Below are 17,076 nucleotides of genomic sequence, written 5' to 3' on the forward strand. Positions count from 1 at the left end.
TCAGTAAGAAATCATGTTCTGCAGTCAAGTAAATAATATTTCTGAAGTGTTTTAGGTTCAGCATCTTGATTGTAATAAGTACCCTCCAAAATTGATTTCTGTTAACAAGCTTAAGGGTTACGCATGTATATTCCTTGAAGGATGAAGCCTCAGAAGCTAAGCTACTTCCAACCAATTCCAGCAAATACTTGCACCTCAGCACAGGTGGCAACTGACATGGGGCCATGTCAGCATACTTAATGCGTGTGTTGATGTAACTAAGTCCAAAGCCAGCCTCTGTGACTGCTGTTTGTTCTCCTTTCCAATGACTGGTCCCTGTAGTGCTGCCTGGAGAGGGGTGACAACTTGCTGACGGAAACCATGAGGGCAGTTCCAGGTGAATGGACCTCTTGTAGTTATCTCAGAAACATCATATGCGTCACTCACCCAATTCTATGCCCAATGTACCAGCACACAAGTGAACCTGTCTGAGCTGTGGTTGCTATAAAAAGGCAGTTGAAGGCTGCATGCGATGTGCAGGACGCATCAGTGACACAGAGGGATGGAGCTGTCCCATTGCATGATGGGCTCCATCCCAGCTTGCACCCTTCTGTGCTTTATTAGTATAGCAGCAGCCAACATTTTTGGTAAGTATGTTCTTTTACTTTGCTCACATACAGTAGTGACTGCTCCTGGGATCTTTGTGCATTATTCCAACTAAGAGAATAGTGAACTTGAGTCTTGCACGTTGCAAATGTAAATGATGGTTGTGTAATGTGCAGGCTGAGTTTAGGCTCCAGGTTAAATCCTAAACTGTGAGGATGTCTACATGATCAAGATCATCTAAATTTGTAAAATCTGGAATTTGGGTGGAAATACAAAGTTTTCTGGAAAACATGGTTGTCTAGAGAAGAAGAATGAATAGAAAAGGGTGGGATGAAAGTTGTCTATTTCTGTGTCCTATCACTGAATTTAGGCTTTATTCTCAATTTAAGATATTGGATAGTCTGAATGTTGTCCTCAGTTCTCTTTGGTCTGTTTAAAGATCTTGAGTTTGATAGTCCTGAAGGCAGCAGTGTAAGTCATCCACTAATGTTTAATTCAAGTACCTTAATAAGCTGTAAAAAGTGCTGTACAAAGGGACCTCCACACACCTCAGAGCAACTGTCTCACTCACAGTTGAATGGAAAAGATTGGAGGATTGTCTACGTGTGGATAGCTGTAGTTGAGCTAACATAAAATCCCTTACAGTCTTGTGGCAATTTCACATGGGCTTAAAGGGACACTGTAGAACTCACAGGAAAAGTGATTGACAGTTCTCAGGTGCACAGAAAACACCTGTGGCTCAAATCATTGTAATCACTGAAAATTGAAAAGAATTCAGAACTTACGATGTATTTGCACTACTATAAATTCAGACCAACTTAATCTGTTCTGTAAAAAAGAACCTACAAAATTTCACTGTTCTCTTAAAGCAGCAGACAAATTTGTTTGCATTAAGAACAGACTGGAACAAGTGGTGGCCTCAGCAGCTAACCACGTGTACTGGTAGAGATTGAGAAGCTCCTAATATGAGCCAGTCTGATGCTAACTGCTAGATACAGATTCTTTTTAGGTCTTCCTTTGGTTTGCCTTTCCTTTTTATTGAATAGTGTCTGTTATTTAACTTTATTTATAACTTTATTGGGTTTCAATAAAGAACAAATACTCAGAAATGTAAATAGTGATGTCCCTCCTGCTGAGGAACGGACTTGGCTGAGGAAAGCACTGTTTTGTGGAGGTAACTACAAGAAATGATGTAAACTTCTCAGGTACCAGAAAATGGTACCACATTGGTATAGAACAGAGATGAATCTAATTAAATGCAGGCATGGGAAAAGGCCTCATGAGCACCTCCATCACTACTTATCCTGCACCTGGCAGCATTGCTGGTTTGCTCTGTGCCTTTCTCTGCTGTCCCATACAGAAAGGCACAGTGGGGAAATAACCAGGGAGGACTCATGAGCTTGGGCTTCCACTGTGTTTCAGTGGCACTAACAGGATTTGATAAGAACAGGCTAATCATGACATCACACTTAACGTTCACCTTCTTGATGCTTTCAGAGTACCAGACAGATTCTCAGCCACTGCGTCCATGCGAACTTCAGAGGGAAAAGGCTTTTACAGGAGGAGAAACCTACATTCCTCAGTGCTCAGAAGATGGCCAGTTCAGGTAGCTTGTCCTTGCTGTAGTTCTGCTGTTTCACTATATAACTATTCATTGCTATTGAAATATTTAGATTCAGTTTTGAAGAGCCACCCTATCAATGGGCTGGAGGGCGAGGTACTCAGAGACTGAAGAGACTTCACAGAGCCGTGTTGCAGATCCAGCCTCTCCTGAATGAATTTCCTGTTGCTGGAATTAATCTCTAGGCTAATGGGTGAATCCAAGGGTAACCACCTAATCTTGCTGCAGATTGCTGTGTAATTCAGCTGATGTCTTCCCATGCAACACGATACCAGTGAACACAAAACCTATGACCAATGTGCCTGATGGCATATATGTGCTAAGCTGACTTGAGGAGTTATCCACACTTCTTAAAGTCGTGCGGTTGGGTTTCTTCTCAAGATAGCAAAAGAACTAATCATAGAATCACAGAATCATTAGGGTTGGAAAAGACTCCAAGATCACCCAGTCCAACCATCCACAAGTATTGCCCCCTAAACTGTGTCCCTGAGTACCACATCTAAATGTTTCTTGAACACCTCCATGGATGGTGACTCCACCAGCCTGTTCCAGTGCTTCACCACTCTTTCAGAGAAGAAATTCTTCCCAATATCCAACCTGAACCTCCTCTGGTGCAACTTAAGGCCATTTCCTCTTGTACTATCACTGTTACCTGAGAGAAGATGTTGACCCCCACCTCACCACAACCTCCTTTCAGAGAGGTGTAGAGGGTGATAAGGTCTCTCCTGAGCCTTCACTTCTCCAGACTGAACTATTAGGTAGACCCAGAGGATTTAGCAATACAATCCTTTCTGATTCTATTATTTGAAGTAGCAAGTGCCTGTTTGCCATGGTTTGTGCCCCATACTGACTATGGGCAAGACTGAGGACTTTGGAGTTAGAGAATAAAATCTGTTACTCATGTTCTCCTTCAGGGCAGTTCAGTGCAGCAGGAATGGTCTTTCCTGTTGGTGTGTAGATGAGAATGGCATCGAAGTACCTGGCAGCAAACAGAATGGATATCCTATATCTTGTAAGTCAAAGGTTTTTATTTTTGTTCAAAATGTTTTTTTTTTGTTTTTTAAGTGTTTTAAGACTACATTTAAACTGTTGAAGCAAAGGGCATTTAGACTTACATGGACTCTATTTTGTTGTTTTCACTGAATCCTAGTGGAAGTTCTGGTCTTACTTTGGGAATGGTCATGGAAACCATCAGGTGGTCTGTATTCATGAAGATCAAAATAACATAAAATATAAACTTTAACTGATCATATTCACTTATGAATTAGAGAGCTTCAACCCCATCTGTGGTGGGTTTCTGGATACCACTTTTCATGACCTCAACTCCATCAGTGTCTTGATGCCTCCTGGATGACAAAATCAGAAGTTTTCCCTCTCAGAAAATTCAGTTGTTATTTTAAAATAGATGATTCTGTATCCAACAAATAACTTCCTCTAACAGTGTCCCTCTCTGGCGCTGCAGGCTTATCCTTCTGCCAGTTGCAAAAACAAAGAGTCTTGGTGAGTGGCTACATCAACAGCAGTAGTATCTCCTACATCCCTCAGTGCCTGGACTCAGGGGCATTTGATGTGGTGCAGTGTGATGTGGAGCTGGATCAGTGCTGGTGTGTAGACCAAGAAGGAATGGAGATTTATGGCACCAGGCAGAGAGGAAAGCCAACACAATGTAAGTACTATTCAACAAAACAATGAGTTTAGTAGGGATGGAAGGTTTAGTGTGAATGAAAGATGGTAAATAAGCTCTTTGGGCACTGTAGCCTACACTTATCCTATGGAAGTATGGGTGCTTAGTAGAGAAATTTGAAATAAGTCCCTTTTTCCTTTGGCTATAGAGAGAACACAAGACACCTATGTTAGGGTGTTCAGCATAATGAATCTAGGCCTCTTCCGATTCCAATGGGATTGTCTGTAGGACATTCAGCACTAATAAACATTGCTGTTTTTCCTTGTTAGGTCCAGGGACCTGTGAGATCCGAGACCGCCGCATTCTGCATGGGGTTGGTGAGAAGAGCCCACCACAGTGCTCAGAAGATGGAGAGTTTCTGCCTGTCCAATGCAAGTTTGTCAACACGACAGACATGATGGTTTTCGATCTCATTCATAATTATAACAGGTAAGAGCATAGGTTTCTGAAACAGGGAGGCAGTGCTGCACAACTCTTAAAGGCAGGATATTACTGCATGTTTTTCCCCATGAAGTCCTTTTCATTGAATCATAGAATCACCAAGGTTGGAAAAGATCTAAAAGATCATCCAGTCCAACCGTTCACCTATTACCAATAGCTCCCACTAAATCATGTCCCTCAACACAACATCCAGTCTTTCCTTGAACACCCCCAGGGTCGGTGACTCTACCACCTCCCTGGGCAGTCCATTCCAGTGCCATTCCTTTTGCTGTGATTATGTCTGATATTATTTCCTGCTATGAATAGTCCAAGTAATTCGTTTTCCTGTGAATTAAATTTGTTCTTCTGCAAAAGTTTTGTATTCCATCCCTGTAGTGTATTCAGTGTGACTTTGCACACTAGTGATTACCACTTTGGGATCTGCATTTGGGAAAGTAGCCAGGGAGATCTTTCAGTCAAGCAGAAAACAGTAGATGAGATAGATGCAACAGAAAGAGTGAAATTCAGATGCATAGATGAACTAAGATAATTCCGTATGGAAGGACAGAAAGATAAGTGGCAACACATAAAGAACAAGTTACTCATGATATTGGGAAGACATTTGTCCATTTACACAGTGCTGGAGTTACTCATACAAGTGAGCAAGCAAGAGATAAACGGGGGTGTGACGTGCAGACCAGCTTCAGTGATTGGAGCAAGCTGGGGGAGATTTCAAAATGCTGGACCAAATGCTTGTCAGTGGGAGCAGGAAGCCTTTGTCCTTTGGAGGAATAGGGAATTAATGATCATAAAGAGAAATAAGGGCTGGGAAAGGGGAAATGCAGAGGGAAGAGGTCTTGAGAAGTGCCCTTGGCTGGGCATTGCAATCAGCACGTTTCTCCAGAGGAGGGCAGTGGAGTAAATGTAATGTCTCCTTCTGCCTTGACTCAGTTTGCAGAGAATGAAGCAATGCTTTGAATTAATATATTTTGTATCTTTTTTACATTTTTACTTTATTATACTTTTTTTTGCTTTACTTGCTCCCATTGGGAGGTTTGACTGAAAAAGATCGGCAGGACTGTGCACTTCTTGTGTCTACGTCACGTAAATAATCACAGCAGAACCATTTCACTTCCAGCTGTCTATTTTTCTAATTATGGCACAGACTTAATCCATAACTGTCTAATCGGAGTACCTTAGGTTGTTAATATATTTATTTTTCACCACATTTGTGTGTGGAATATTATTATTCTGCTATATAAGCAGGCAGCAAGAATGTAGAGTTGAAGTGACAAGTTCCAAAGCAAAGAACTGTGGCAAATGCAGAGATTAAACCCCTATCTTAACATGTTCACGTTCTGATAACTGGATAACTTTGGTTCCAAGAATTTATTTTTGAAATCTATGTGTCACTTAACTCCGTTTGTAAATGGCTTCCCCACACTTTTCCAACTATTCCAGAATAAAGGAGTGTGTCATATAAAATAATGGAGAATTTTGAAAAGAGTAAGGCTAAGGTTTTCCAAGGAGGAAGACTTCTGGAAAGAAAGATAAATCCAAATTTTCTGCCGTACACCAGTAGTTGTCTACTGTTGCTGCTTTTATACAGACTGTGCTCAGGTCCAACTAGGATAGGCATCTGTATAGTGCAACCTGTGGGAATTACTGTGGGAAGAGATCAAGAATCCAAAAATCAGTAATTTTTACTTTATTGTTATAACTTTCATCAGGTTAAAGACCTTGATCACTGTCTTACCCCAGTTCACTGGAGGTTCTGCCCTATTACAGTCTTAAAATAGAATCACAGTATATCCTGAGTGGGAAGGGACCCAAAAGTTCAACTGCTGGCTCTGCATAGGACCACCCAAAATTCAAACCCTGTGTCTGAGAGTGTTGTCCAAGTACTTCTTGAACTCTAGCAACTTGATGCCATGGCCACTGCCGCAGTGTTTCTCATGTGCATTGCAGACTGTGCACGTTAGAGCAGCCCTGAGGCTGCAGTAGGGTGGCACTGGGATTGAGACTAGTTTTGGTCTCATTTAGATTATGGAAGATTATGGGTTTGCTGTAAAACTCTTGTGCTTGTCAAAGTTTCTTTTTCTTGATCAGGGTGCCAAAGTGCCCTTCCTTGCTAAAACCTACTCTGACTCCATCATTCTATGAATGCCTTGAGCAGAATATTCCATTTCCTTTTTACTAGATTTTTCCAAATAAGCCACAGGTGGCTGGGACATGAAGCCTTTATCATATTTCAATGCTAAGATATGTCTCTGTAAAATAAAACAGTTGTTTTGGAATGTGGTGAAAATGTCCCACTGGCCATATTGCCTCAGTCCAGCAAATCGTCTTCTAGTAGGTTGCAGAAACCCCAGAGTGTCTGTCGGTTAAGATCACATTTATTATGTTTCTCCCAACTCTGACCTTATTAAGTTTCCTTCCTAAGCCACTACTTTGCTGGAATCTGGCTGTTGTCACTCCTAGAGTATTCTACTGGGAACTACCATTTCTTTGATCTCCAAAAGTAGGAATCAATCTCACTTGTAATACCTTAGAAACCTTTTCTCTTTAATCCATGGAATCATTCTCTCCGAATGAAAAACATTAGTGATGTTTTTATCAGCTTTTATGCTTAGTTCAGCACAGAAAGCCTACATAGCATGGAGGTAAAGGGAGCAACCTGTTTGTTTAGGCACTCAGCCATGCACATTTGTGGAAGGAGCTAATGAACGGCTGTTGTAATAACATTAGGCCAACACGTGCCTATTCAACTCTCTTTGACAGGCTTTTGATGGTGAGAACAGAATTGAAAATGAATACTAGAGGCTGGGTATGTGCATATGAAGGATAAGGAATCTTTCTGAAGGGAGATCTTATTGTTCTGTGCTTGGTTAAAATACGCAGGAAACTTGTTAGTCTACTGGAATGCTGATTTGGATCATGTTGGAGTCTGGGCGACACACGCAGATCAAAGGATTGTCCCATGGTTTTGTGCTAGTCAGCAGATGCTTTGCTGTTGTTGTCAGTGGGCCTCCCTGGGCACTTCACAAGAGGCTGCTTTTCCTTCCAGGCTCCCAGCGGCTTTCCAAACCTTCAGTTCCTTCCGGGAGACATTCCCAGAGGTCTCTGGGTACTGCTACTGTGTGGACAGCCTGGGGAGAGAGCTCGCAGACACCGGTGAGTGCCTCCCAACTCCTCAGCTTCAGCATGTTGAACTCCCAAGCAAAAGGATAAGTAATAAGTATCAGTCTTCAGTTTCGTTTGAGATCCGAGTGCATTCTTGCAAACACACAGACCAGTTGATGTGACTCTCATAACATTCTCTCACTCAAGGTGAACCCACTCATGGAAACTCCAGCCAACAGCAAACAGAGTCAACCCTGCCCGCCTTAAGGTGCTGGAACAGGATTTTTGCATGTCTACCTTCTGTCCATCTTAGAAGGCTGGATCCTATTCAGTGTCCAGTTGCCAATGTAGAGGAATTTAAAAGACATGGAAGTTGAACTATTTTCTTCTTACTCTGATGGTCTTCTCTTGTTTTCTCATAGACTCGGGTTACCTTTCAGGCATATTAGTAGTTGATGGGAGATTTTACTGAATAGAATTTTATTTTCCAGTATAGAGGAATGAGGAGGTTGAACTCTCCCAAGTCCACTTCCTTAGATATTTCTGTTCAAAAAATTGAAGCAAAAAAAAAAAAAAAAAAAAAATAAAAATAAAAAACAACAACAAAAACCCCTGGGAAAAATGCAGAACATGATGGATTAAAATTTACATGGTAGATGAGAACTTCAGTATTTAATTCCCATGAGTATGAGAAGTTCTCCTAAAATCTGAACTAAATTAACCAAATCTAAACTCAGAAGAACTACTGCATATCTTTTCATGTGTTTAATTTAGTCAACCAAAATGGTCAGGAATTGTTTTTTGGAATCATCAGTGATATAATTGCATTGTTTCAATGTCTCTCCTGCAAAATGAACCACCACCACAGCCCAGTGCTGGTTACTGGATGTTCCTCGTTAATGGCGATGAGTGATGATGACTGGGCACTCAGCAGCACGTTGTGTGGTGCAGTGCATTAGAGTAATGAAGCCTAAGTTTACATTTGGGCCATTTTATAGGCCTGGTTTTCTTTTTCCTAATACATTTCCAGTTCTGCTCCTTTGGTGCAAAGCAGATGACCGCTGTCTTAAAATGACACCTCTATTTCCCAGGCCTGGAGCTGCTGCTCGATGAAGTTTATGACACTATTTTCTCTGCACTGGAGCCTGCCCGTACGTTCACAGAGACCAGCGTGTATCGCATCCTGCAGCGGCGCTTCCTGGGGGTCCAGCTGGCCACCTCTGGTCTCTTCAGATGTAAGTAGTGACCAGCTGACTCCCTGAAAACGGTAATTTTGGGGTTTATATATAACAGCTGCCACTGTGGAGAGTTGTTCTGATGGCCTCTTGCATTTAAGCGTAGTAAGAATCAAGATCCTTCCACTGAAGCTGACTTTTAATCTCCAGGCTGTAGATTCTTAGCATCAGATTGTATTTAACCTATGAAGAAAGCTTTCCTTTTGAGGTTTGCATTAATTGAAAGCCAGTGAACTCTGTGAAGGTCTTTCTTTGAGATTCTGGAGATAGATCTGATGTTTTATTACACTTAATAGCCTGAGAAAATGCTTCTTAATTTACTACCCTACACTCAGAAGTAGGAAGGGTCTTTCACTGGCCACAGCATTCTCCATCCCCATGAGACCATACATGAGGTTGTAGTGCCTGAGCCAGCAAAGCTGAGCTTCTGGATCTGCCCTTGGGGAGGATCTTCGTGCTGGAGAGGGCAGGCAAATGAGGAGAGCTTCCCTGCCGGTGGGCAATGAGCTCAGCAGGGCAAGCAGTAAGGTGTCTCCTTCCTTGCACCAGAGCCTTGCAGAACTGCCTTGTCGGGGAGAGTTTGTATCCCCTGGTGTGGTTCTTCATTCTCCTATCCAAACTCCTCTGATGTTGGCATCTGACTCTCACTAAGGAGTCACTGCTCAGATACCAATGGAGGTCTTCCATCTATGTGGGTCATACAGTTTTTCTATTTCTGGGACAAGCTATCATTCTGGGAGATCTGGAAAGCATCTTCCCCCTCCCAATGCTCCGTGCCATGAAGCAGACTGTGCGTGTATAAGGAGGTGGTTCAGTAGGAATGAAGCTGTAACAGCCACCAGATGGAGATGTGACCACACTCGTTAGGCACTGTCTGTGATGCTCTGGTGAATTATCCAGGATTTGCACTACCTGAAGCCAGGCATGTTATGTGCTGCCAGGACTCCATGGATGAAGGGTTTGTTCTGTTGTGATGCTCTCACTACCTCAGCCTGACAGCTGAGCGAAGTGGAAATGCTTTGGAAAGTGAGAAATGTTTAGACTTTGGGATTGTATCTTTATAGAAAAGAGCAAAGCTTCTGTTGGAAGGGTTGAGGCTGGTGTTAGAAGACCATAAGTCATATCAGAAAGTGTGCTTCTCTGCCATTCTGCCCAGTTTTACAGGAATAGAGGCTTCTGTTCCCTGCAGAGAGGTATGAAAGAAATTGATGGTCTCAGCACAAATCCCTGCAACTACATATGGAGCTTGTTGCAGGAGTAGTACCTCATTCTCATTGGAAGCACTGCACTGTACATGCTTGTGTCTCTGTCTCCCATGCTGCACATCTGTTTCTGCTGACCACCTTTTCTTTTGCATTAATAGCCAAAACTCTCTGAGTGAATGATGCTACTCCTCCATCTTCCTTTGATAATAACTGAAAAATGAGTTGAGGTTCATGCAGTTTTCAGAAATTAATATCTAAAGAAGAAAGCCATGAAATTGATTCACTTGGGTGAAAGAGGATGGAGAATTCCTGTCTTGGGCTGGTACTTGAAGTTTCAGGAAATTAAACCTTTTTTTTTCTCCAGGCTTGGCAAAAATAAGCAAATGATTGAATCAAGCATAGATGGCTCTGAAACCTTAAGCTTGTTCTCCTCTTTTCTTCCAGGTCCCTCAAAATGTGAGGTTGAACGTTATACAGCCCAGCGCTACCAGCATGCCTACATCCCATCCTGTGACACTGATGGGGGATACACAGCAATGCAATGCCAGCAGGGAGGACAGTGCTGGTGCGTGGACACCAAAGGGCAGGAGGTCCAGGGCACGAAGAGACGAGGACAGCCCCCAGCCTGTGGTATGTGCGAGGTTTGGAAAAGGGGAAAATGCTAGCAGGCAGCACTGCCTTGCTTATCCATGTATGCTTTCAGTTCAAACTGGTCCCGTTCTCCTTCACTCTCTAAACTTTTCATCTACTGTGAGAATTTTGTGTATGATTAAAAAAATGAAGGAGCAATTCCCTTCTTAGGTCCTGACAGATTGTGGTGCTCATAAACTGGTATCCAAATACGTAAATGCTGTTAAGAAACACATTTGAATGAATTATTAAGTACCATATTTATTTAATTTTCTTTTATGATCTGCCTTCAGCCTTTTAGTTTTTCACACATTGAAATAATCTATCCCTTAATTCTAGGAGGCTCTAGGTCCCAGTATCATAGAATCAGAGAATCATTAGTGTCGGAAAGATCAGTATAACATCATCTAGTCCAACCATCAATATCTGTCATAGTGTAAGCAAAGGTGATGTTTTGGGCTACCCTGTTGTTTTGGTGGTATTGCTACTGAACTTCTGTCTCTCTCTCTCTCATTCTGAATATTTTTTTTTTTCCTGTATTTCTTTCATACTTGACCACGAAAATTGTCAAATCTGGTAGAAAACTATTTAGAGAAGATGTCTGAATTTGTGCTTTGAGAGGGATTTCATTAAGAATCCATCATCAAATCAGTGCTCCAAATGGAAATGACAACAGAAATGTTGAATGGCCGGAGGGGAGGAGGAAAGCTAAAAACTTTTGCTCCAAAGTGTGCTACCTCAGTGTTCAGGATTGTGCCAGAGGGCTGGGGCACGAGGTCTTACTTCTAAATGTCTTTGGGGAAGCTCATTTCTCTGCCTACAAGATGCAGATATAGAAAGGAGGAATCTACCCTGGGTGTAATGATTCCAAGTCACTCAGCATGCTCCAGGCACAGACAGGCTTACAATAAAATGAAAATGTTCTCATGCCTCCAAGGCTGATCACCAAGGATATTGCAAGGAAGCCTCCGAGAGGCCTCACCATATGTTGGGGCTGGTTGTTTTCTCTTTGTATGTGCTTTGCTGAGCTTTCCTGATAATTTTTCGGGGGGCATGACTTGAGGCTGCTTGCAGCTTTTATTGGCAGACTCAGGAAATTTAAGCAGGGAATATTTCTGTGGAGTTTTTTTAGGCTAAGTCCGAGAAGGTATTTCATGAGAATATAGCTGGAGTCTCTGGCCAGCCAGCTACATGCCATGTGCGTATCTCCTCTGCTCTGTTTTATTTCTTTGTGATTTCTTTGCTGTTATTCCCAGCACTGCTCACATTGGAGGAAGCAGAGATGTAGGTATGGGGAGCACCTCAGGTCACACAAGCACCAGGAAGTTTGGATAGGAACATGCTCCTTTTCAAACCCTACAGTAAATTCACCCTAGCAGTGCTGTTCTGTTTATTCCTCATCATTTTACTTTGATTATACAGTGAGTAGGAGGGCAGAGCATTTAACAACTGTGTTCCTACATTTGCTTTCAATTAGCATATTGGGGATTGTGGCTTACACTAACTTATTGGTCCCTAGAGGAATGTTCTTCATCCTTGTTACCAAGAGCTAGCACTGAGCGCAGGAGGGGCCCATCCTACAGAAAATGCCTTTACAAAGGAAGCACTGTGATGGACTCTGAGCCCATGCCAAGAACTGCAGCACAGAGCAAAAGTTCTAAAAAGAGGAGTGAGAAAGATGCTGGTCACAGAGCCTCAGATTACCTGCTAACCTATTTGAGCAGCTTTTAGGATTTCTAGATTCTGTCCCTACTGCTAGCACTGTTAGTTTTATAATATTGCCTGAAAATGAAATGGATGAGGAATGGGGTGCAGAATAGAGATGGAAATGGAGGTGGAAGCGGGGACATCCTAAGGAATGTTATATCGTACAAAATCTGTTCATTCACTATCTTGTCTCCAACAGTGTCTGCAGTAGTTTTTAGGGACAAGGAGTAAGAAATTCAGGGAACAAAGTGTGACTAGTTGGTATGTTATCTCTGCAGGCTAGACACTTCCCAAACTGGAGGTTGAACCCAGATAATTGTGTTCAGCATTCCCCAAAGGAGTCACCTTCCAAGTATTTGTCTAGTTGCTCTTTAAACTTTTATCCTTCCTAGAATCCTCTAGTAATATGTTTCATAATCATAGTTATGTGCTCTACTTCTTGCTTGAGTCTCTAAAACTACAAAGTTTTTCATTTTTCTTCTTTCTTTTGAGCCTCAAGTTATTTTTTTCAGAGATCGTTCCTCAGGGATGTGTGCAGAGTGACTTATTGCCATTACTGTCTGCATATGAATGTACAGAGACTTGATTGGATAGAGGCACCTGTGACACAGCTCACTTGAGATGTGGGTAGCCAAGGATGCTAGGATCTGTCGGTACTTCAGATCCCTGACGTTTACTTTTGTTGAAGTTTTACATTTTATTCTCTCATTTATAGCTCAGTTTTGAATGCCATCTGGTCATTGGCACTTCATTACTGCTAATTTTAACAATTCATTTTCAAAACTCATGTACTGAATTCTTCACTATGAAACTATAAAGATCCAGGTAGGAAACCTTCATAAATTTCTCATTAGTGCACATTCATTAAAATAACTCTTTCTTTCATTTCTGTAATCTATTTCCCTTTCTCTTGTCCACATATTGCATCTGAATCAAGTGTAATTTTTATTAGAAGTAGACATCCTATCAGAGTATTAATGTATTTGAAAAAGACTTTATTTATAGTTTCAGCCATAAAAGTTGGAGTGAGGATTTGCACTGGAAAATAATATAACCAAAAAAAGACCAAGAACAGTAAATTCAGACATGATGAAGGATGTTTGTGTCTTGAATGGAAAAGTTTATTTCTACATTACACTTAGCAACATTCTAAATTCCTTCATCAGTATGACTGATGCTTAGTTGGGGATCTAGAGGCAAGTTAAAGTACACTCAGAAGCATTTACTGGGACTACTTAAAAGGCATCTATAAAATAGTGAGCTTTGGAGTTTCATAAATTTGTACTTTTTACCTCTTTTTTTTTAGGTGAGGAACAAACGTGCATCTCTGAGAGACAGCGGGCCTTGTCAAGGATTTTTTATGGCCCTGCTGGGTACTTCAGCCAGTCCGATTTATTTTCCACACCCGATGTACAGTCAGAGAAAAGAGCTGGCTTCTCAAGACCCTGCCCTCCCTCCTTCAAAGAGCTGTTTCTGGACTCTGGATTGTCATCTCCAATCATGCAAAGTCCGTATGTCAGCCAGATTCCTGGGCTAGAATCCATCCTTAGTGAAGCCATCTCAGGAATGTTCTCATCAAGGGAACTGGCTCAAGTGGCATTGCAGTTTACTGCCAGTCCAAAACGCTTCCAAGAAAATCTCTTTGGAGGAAAGTTCTTGAAGAATATGATCCAGTTTAACTTCACTGGGACACTTGGCACTAGTGGCAAATACAGCATTGAGCAGTTTTTTACACAGGAAGATGCAACTGAGAGGAATAGTAGCCAAGGCCTTCTGCAGTCAGCTGCGGCCTTTCCATTGGAAATATCAAAGGGGAGCTCCATTTTGAGTCAAGCTCTTGTAGACAGCTTTGGCCGCACAGTAACTCTTCAGGACAATCAGAATATGATTAAATTCCTTTCCTCTGTCCTGGAACTTCCAGAGTTCTTTACTTTCCTTCAACAAGTGATTTCTGTCCCCAAAAGCATTGCTGAAGATTTAGGTGAAGTGGTGAAACTAGCACTAGGATCCAAAGACTGTGGTGAGGAGCCAAGGGACCTGTTTGTTCCAACATGCACCAAGGAGGGGAGGTATGAGGAAGTTCAGTGCTATGCAGGAGAGTGCTGGTGCTTGGACACTTCAGGTAAAGAAGTACCAGGTTCAAGAGTTCAAGGTGAACATCCAAGGTGTCCCTCTGATTGTGAGAAGCAAAGGAAAAACTTGCAGAACTTGAAACAAAGCCTGTCTGCAGGATCAGATCTTTTTATTCCCTCTTGTACCAAGAATGGAGACTTTCTGCCACTTCAGTGTTACGGGACAAATTGCTTCTGTGTTGATTTGAATGGAAAGACTATTCCAGGAATAAGAGGAAGTATTGGAAAACCCATAAAATGTAAGTTCTGGGAATTGGGAATTTAAAAAGTATCTATTTGTAATATCTATTTAAAGATAGTTCTTTACTTTATTGGAATTTCATGATTTATTTCTTCATATTTGGTTGTTTCTGGAAATGTATAAATGATTGTCCCCTAACACAAAAGAATATTATCTCTATAGTTGGAGAGGAATTAAGGGAAATAAAGTGTATGTAAAACTTGGTATCCTAAGTCTTAAGAAAAAGACAGTCTCTTTTTCTGTCAGTATGTAAGGCATGTATACTCACAGAAGATAGCCTGAGATCTTTCCTTATTATGTGTCACTGACATCTGTCTCTAGTTAAATGTGTAGTATAGTGTGTATAACATCTCTAATATCCATGAGACACAGAGCATCTGTATGCCCCTAGCCAAGTGAAAAACTCTTCTGCTTCCAGGACAAAATAACTTGTGCAGCATTGCCTCATTCTTGTCCTTAGAGCTGAAGTGATTTAATGCTTTAAACCATGAGCTTCTTTTGGCTTAGGAATGTATCTTTAACTTGGTAGGCCATCATAGGAGACCAAACATAAAAGATACATACAAAAGCTAATTGATTTCTCATAATGATTGTATAGACAGGCCAGAAATGAGTGAGTCAGAAATGACTTGTCAGGCACACTTTGGTATTGCAGCTTGCTTACGGACTATTAAGTGCCTCTTATAATCTTCTATTAATGTAATACAAAGGAAAAAGGAAGCACACAGAATCATAGAATGGCTTAGGTTGGAAGGGACTTTAAAGATCATAAAGTTCCAGCCCCGTAGACTAGGATTGTTTGTCTTTCATGGGTCTGTGAACTGAAAACAGCACATCAACAAGAGGAACAAGCCCAGTAGAAGATCCTGTTTCTTGCACTGGAAGGAATAGTAGAGTAACCAGCATACGATACAGCACATACACAAAAGGAGCTCTTTTGAGTAGCAGTTTGTAGAAGTACTGGTCAATTCATCACAACGTTCTAGATTGGTAGGGGATTTATTTGTAGCAGTCCATCTGGAGTGCAGCCAAAAATAAACAGGTTTATAATGCTGTGGTGTGCAAGAGGTGGGCTCCTGTGTTCTGCTATGTTTGTAGAACCACTTGATGGCAAAATGAGATTTGGCTCTGGAGGTGGCAGAAAAACATTCCAAAAGAAAACTCATTCACATCTGCATTCTGAAGGATGGCATTTTGAGCTACGATATTCATTGCAGAGTAGAAAGATAGGACAACATGATTGAAAATTCTGGTAAAATTCAAGAGGAAATAAAGTCAGTATTATCCTACTATTCACTTCATTTATCTTGCAATATTGGCTGAAGAAAGATCAACTACCAGATTTTCTAGTGTATCTGAAAATGCTTACTTGATGTGATCAGATTCAGGAAGCAGTTTAGTGGCATCAAACTCCTGTCTCCCCATTAGAACTACAAGCATCTAATGTGCTCAGATTTTGTTTAAATCTTTGAATACACCTTTACAGGCTCATACGCCTTTAAGAATCTTACTCTGGCCCAACATAGCAGAAATGGTTGCCCTTCATAATGGGCCAAAAATGTTTTTTTGAGGGACAAATGACAAGTATCGGTAATAGTGTTCATGGCATAACAGTGAGCACGTATGTCTTCTGTGCATTCATAAGATGTGCTATGCATGTTTTTCATTTCCTCAGGCCCCAGTGCTTGTCAAATCACAGCTGGACAGGAGTTTCTAAAGACTCTGAAGCTCCTGTTGTCAGACCCAAGTTCTCTGACTCAACTCTCCAGCATTTACCTACCCCAGTGTGATACTGATGGTGCCTGGAGGCAAGTGCAGTGCAGTGGTCCTCCTGAGCAAGCTTTTGAGTGGTATGAAAGATGGATTACAGAGAACAACGAAGGCAAAACTCTGCCCATTGCCAGTCTATTGAACATCCTAATTGGATATAAAAATGCATCTTCCAAAGGTTATTCAGGTTTTATTGAAACTTTGTACGAGGCTGGGCACCAGAATGTCTTCCCAGCTTTCACCACATATTCATCCTTTGCTGATCTTCCACCTGAAATACTGGAGGGAAACGTGACCTCTGCATCTGAGAACATTTTATTGGATCCATACACATTCTGGCAGCTTCTGAATGAGCAGTTTACCTATTATCCAGGAGCCTACACTGATTTCAGTGCTCCATTAAGCCACTTTGAGCTTCGTGATTGTTGGTGTGTTAACAACAATGGGGAAGAACTGCAAGGAACAAGGGCAGAAGTGAACCAGGTACCGACATGTAAGTAACAGAATTGCTGGCATATAAATAAAAGTTTCTCTGGTCGTTGATTTTATACCACAAGAGAAAAATTCTTTTCATGCACAGTGAAGTAGGAGATAATGGTCTAGGGAAAGATTATTGATATAAAAGAGAAATATAATAAAAGAGATTAGCAGAGTTGTTTTAGCAGAAAAGCTTCCACTGAACTGTTTCATTGTTTCAGTGTGTTTAACTGCCAACTATCCAAG

At 41.5% G+C, this 17,076-nt stretch overlaps 1 protein-coding gene across 2 annotated transcripts in view; it reads left to right on the forward strand.

The window, feature by feature from the left end:
- Window positions 1-547: 547 nt before the first annotated feature.
- TG (thyroglobulin) overlaps window positions 548-17,076 on the forward strand; it is a 140,807-nt gene continuing 124,278 nt past the window's right edge. The window contains exons 1-10 of one of the 2 annotated variants that reach the window (XM_085221721.1): window positions 548-626; window positions 2,083-2,191; window positions 3,121-3,218; window positions 3,669-3,872; window positions 4,160-4,319; window positions 7,378-7,484; window positions 8,525-8,668; window positions 10,318-10,503; window positions 13,517-14,581; window positions 16,259-16,846. In XM_085221721.1, the coding sequence (XP_085077847.1) occupies window positions 560-626; window positions 2,083-2,191; window positions 3,121-3,218; window positions 3,669-3,872; window positions 4,160-4,319; window positions 7,378-7,484; window positions 8,525-8,668; window positions 10,318-10,503; window positions 13,517-14,581; window positions 16,259-16,846 (2,728 nt within the window). In that variant the 5' untranslated portion in view covers window positions 548-559. Of the gene's footprint in view, window positions 627-1,875; window positions 2,192-3,120; window positions 3,219-3,668; window positions 3,873-4,159; window positions 4,320-7,377; window positions 7,485-8,524; window positions 8,669-10,317; window positions 10,504-13,516; window positions 14,582-16,258; window positions 16,847-17,076 lie in introns of those variants that run through there. The other variant, XM_085221720.1, reaches the window with a different exon arrangement.

Source organism: Meleagris gallopavo, chromosome 3, assembly GCF_905368555.1.
Source record: "Meleagris gallopavo chromosome 3, MGAL_WU_HG_1.1, whole genome shotgun sequence".
Taxonomy (NCBI): Eukaryota; Metazoa; Chordata; class Aves; order Galliformes; family Phasianidae; genus Meleagris; species Meleagris gallopavo.